Below are 3,782 nucleotides of genomic sequence, written 5' to 3'. Positions count from 1 at the left end.
TGAGCCAGTTAACAAGCTCTTAATTGATTAGCTTAAACTCTGGCTCTAATTATCACATTCTCAGAGGGAAGAGCTAAGATGGTTGCTAGTGGCTTTAATTGACCTTTGCAATTCAATAGCACACCTTCCATGTACAGAGTTTTACATATCTATGGAAGCAGGTGGGCGGAGAGAGGCTAGCATTTGCACTCAAATAAAAAAAAATGTTTTGCTTTCATGGTTTTAGTAATTAAAACTGACCTCATCCTGAGTTTCAGTTGAGTATGATTTGGTGTTACTCTCACATCCAGAATACCATTGAGATATGTGGTCTATGTTTCTTGTTATTGGTTAACTGTCTTATTTAAATGTTATATAAAATATGGAAAGAGCAACATGTGACAACAAGCATATGACTCATCGCAGTGTAGAAAGGTTATTAAATATTTTATTATCGGCCTTTTATTGATATATGTACTAACTTTTAAACATTTGTCTACGGTCATCTTTTAGTTTTTTCTGAACTTATGTTTACCCCTATTTTCTTTTAGGATTATATTTCTCTTTCTTTCCTAACCCTATCTCATTGTCTGTCTGTCTGTCTGTCTGTTTAATAAACCTATTTGGAAAAGTCAAACGGGGAGGGATAGGGGAGGACTGGCATTCACTTTTCTGGTATTTTCAAAACATAAATTTAAGAATAATCCTAATAAATTCACTGACTATAACACAAGAAGACCCTGTATTCTCAAACACCTTTCTGGCCTTTTTGATTCCACAAGTCCATGGCAATTTACCCAAAGCACAGAAACTGAGGAGTGGCATTTGGCCTATTTATAGAGACACCAGCACATGTGCTTCTGACCAGAGAGCTGCAAAGCTCACTGTCTGCTGCGGTCTCCACTTCAACTCTTCCCCAAGTGACACAAATCTGTGGTAAGTTGATGTTATGTGTCTACATGTATGACTCAAGTGGCTTTCATGCGGTACAAGAAGAGGCCATAAAACATGTGTGCAATGGACACTAAGGAAGCTTCAGTCAGTTTTTGTGCATAAGTAACTGTACAGTAGCTTGTCAGGATGTATTTTCCACAACCTCTCAGTCTGCTGCTGTTCCTCACATATGTTGTTTTCTCAGATTCTTCTCTAGGCTGATAAAGGTCTTATCACACTTTCTGTGCGCTGGTGGCAGAACTTTGACCTGGTGAGAAGACCTCAGCCCCTCCCCCTCTGGTCCAACAGAACCAATCAGAGAGGAGCTCTGTGAGTGTCTTTGGCCCTGGTGATATAAGGAGAGGGTCAGAAGAGCTATATTCTGAAAGGTAAGTTTATACTTATTCTGTATTTTTAAAATACTGTCTCTTGAACCACTCTAAGTTATGATGACTATTAAAATATTATTTTAATAGTCATAACTTAGAGTGGTTCAAGACACAGCAATTACCATTTTAGATATGCCATTTAAATCACTATAAGTGAGTGATCATAATCAATTATCTCACATTTTTAAAATTGTATTTAAACTTTATTAAGTCCTAGATAATTAATATAAATTTAGCCTAATAAAAAAAGTAGTGTTGTAGGCTAGCATTTTCTTTACTAAAATAAGATTTTGAATGCAGGGATTTTACCTTTATTTTTTACAGTGTCTAGTTCCAATTTTACAAGATCTGAATAGCCTACTTCTTCTACTCCTGAAAGTAAAACATAATTAGACGAAATGAATATCAGATTCAAAATAATGCACACATGCAAAGCCTTCCTCGCTAATAAATATGTCCATATTGTGAAGCAGTCTTCCCTAGTGTTTATTGTGTTATTGTTGACTCTGGCAGGTCACCATGCGGCGGGTCTGGGCTGTGTTCAGGGCTCACCCTTACGTCGGGAACGTGCTCGGCTACACCGCGCTTTTCGCCTCGGCCGACGTCATACAGCAGAGCGTGCTGGGGGGGGAACACGCGAGACCCGGCATCGACTGGTGTCAGACGGCTCGCGTGGCCACTGTGGGGTTCTGTTTCCATGCCAACTTCAACTACTTCTGGCTGCGGGGGCTGGAGCGCGCGCTGCCGGGGGGCGGGATCAGGGCGGTGACCGGGAAGGTGGCGGTGGATCAGATGGTCGCTGCCCCGCTCACCATCAGTGCCTTTTATATCGGTGAGTGTGTCACAAAGCGTATTAAAGTCCAAACATGTATCCATTTATTTATCCCATCTATTTGACCCCTAATGACTGTTAAATATGTTCTTTGTTCTCGCGTCCAGGAGAGAAGCTTTAAAATGAGACTAAATGGAGTCTCTGAAAAGATTCAAATGGGATACTTTAATTAAAAAAGGCGCGGTAGTGTTACAGACAGAATATTGTTCCGGCAGAAAACAGCTGTGATCTGGCTCTCATGAGCAAGAGAAGAGAGGGAATCCCTCGTCCGGTGCTGCTCGCCTCGTCTCTAATGTCCGTTGTTGCATTCAAACAGAGGATTGGTACTTTTCACATTCAATATATGCTTAACCCGCCTTTTCTCCTTATATTCTCTTTCATCCACTTTTTCATGTAACACATTCTAAACGCTGGTAATGAATACTCCAAATATACAGGAAATACTTCACGGCTGGTTTGGTTCCGGATGTTGTCACATGCTACTCTCGTTTAAACAATAATGTATTCAATCAAACTGTACTTTCATTTGAAATATTCAGCATGGTATATCTCGACATCTATTAGTTGTAGTGTTAAATCAGTAGGTTCGGTTTCACCCACCACGTCATTTCTCTACTCAATTTCACCTCTTTAGGAAATCGTGATGATTAGGCCACATGCTAAATGCTAAGCCGTAGATGAAGGATTTCAGGAGTAAAAGCTTAACTGCTTGTGCACAAGAATTTCTGGTTTTCGAGTATAAAAGAGGTTTAAACTGACGAGTATGTTTAAGCTACCATTATCCATCAAAACATTGGATTTTAATTTCTAACATGACCCAGCTGGCTGTGTAAGTGTGCGCGCGAGAGGTTTTACAATGTATGGCTTTATTATTGCACAATAAAAATAATAAATTGTCAATAACCTGCTTAAAAAGCTGAGGTTATGCTAGGTTTTCTACAGGAACAATCCTGTTTCTCGCTTGAGGCCAGGAAAAGGCTAGTCCGCTTGAACCTTTTTTTACCTGTGCTGGACTTCATGGTGATTGAATGTATTTATGTAATGCACTCTGCCAATTGCCTGTCAAGTTAGATGCGCGGTGTTATCTCCAGAGCATGCACAGATTTTGTGACAAACTGTAAGCATAAAAAAATCAACATGATACCCTGTACTTGCTATAGCGGGAACTCGCCTGGTTGTTGATTTCCACTAACTGTACGGAAGCTTCAGTCCACTGGTAACATTTTAAAATATACAAAAGCCAAGGTATAGGGAACTTCATCTTTATGATCTGCTCCCTGATCTCACGGACAATTGAAGTGCTACTGCTGAGACTCGAAACATGACAAAACGAAAGTGTGAGTTTGATTAAATAGGAGACGCAACTGCTTAGGGACTGCTGTAGAAAGCACAGACTTTTAGATGGGCAGCTCCTACTGTCTTGGAATAAGTCATGCCCAACGTTTAAATAGAAAACTGAACAATCGGGTGAACCAGCTAAACCCTGCCCTTTCTTAAAAGCTTCGGTATGGGATGCTAATCTCAATCGGAAGGCTATTAGGTACTGGTTATGTGAAAAGACGAAATATAATATCATGTAACATGGCATGAACTTGACAATGAATGGCAGCTGCTCTTTGTTGGTAATCATAATCTAGTGTTTTTACTGT

The 3,782-nt window shown here is 40.0% G+C and overlaps 1 protein-coding gene across 1 annotated transcript in view; it reads left to right on the top strand.

The window, feature by feature from the left end:
• The first annotated feature begins 1,201 nt into the window (after positions 1-1,201).
• The window catches only part of LOC104960466 (mpv17-like protein), a 5,880-nt gene continuing 3,299 nt past the window's right edge, over positions 1,202-3,782 (top strand). Inside the window, exons 1-2 of the mRNA XM_010788533.1 lie at positions 1,202-1,301; positions 1,815-2,133. Coding sequence (XP_010786835.1) covers positions 1,821-2,133 — 313 coding nt within the window. The 5' untranslated portion in view covers positions 1,202-1,301; positions 1,815-1,820. The remainder of the gene's footprint in view (positions 1,302-1,814; positions 2,134-3,782) is intronic.

This window comes from Notothenia coriiceps, unplaced genomic scaffold (assembly GCF_000735185.1).
Source record: "Notothenia coriiceps isolate Sejong01 unplaced genomic scaffold, NC01 NC01_scaffold00031853, whole genome shotgun sequence".
Classification (NCBI taxonomy): domain Eukaryota; kingdom Metazoa; phylum Chordata; class Actinopteri; order Perciformes; family Nototheniidae; genus Notothenia; species Notothenia coriiceps.
This window is presented reverse-complemented; position numbering and strand designations above follow the sequence as displayed.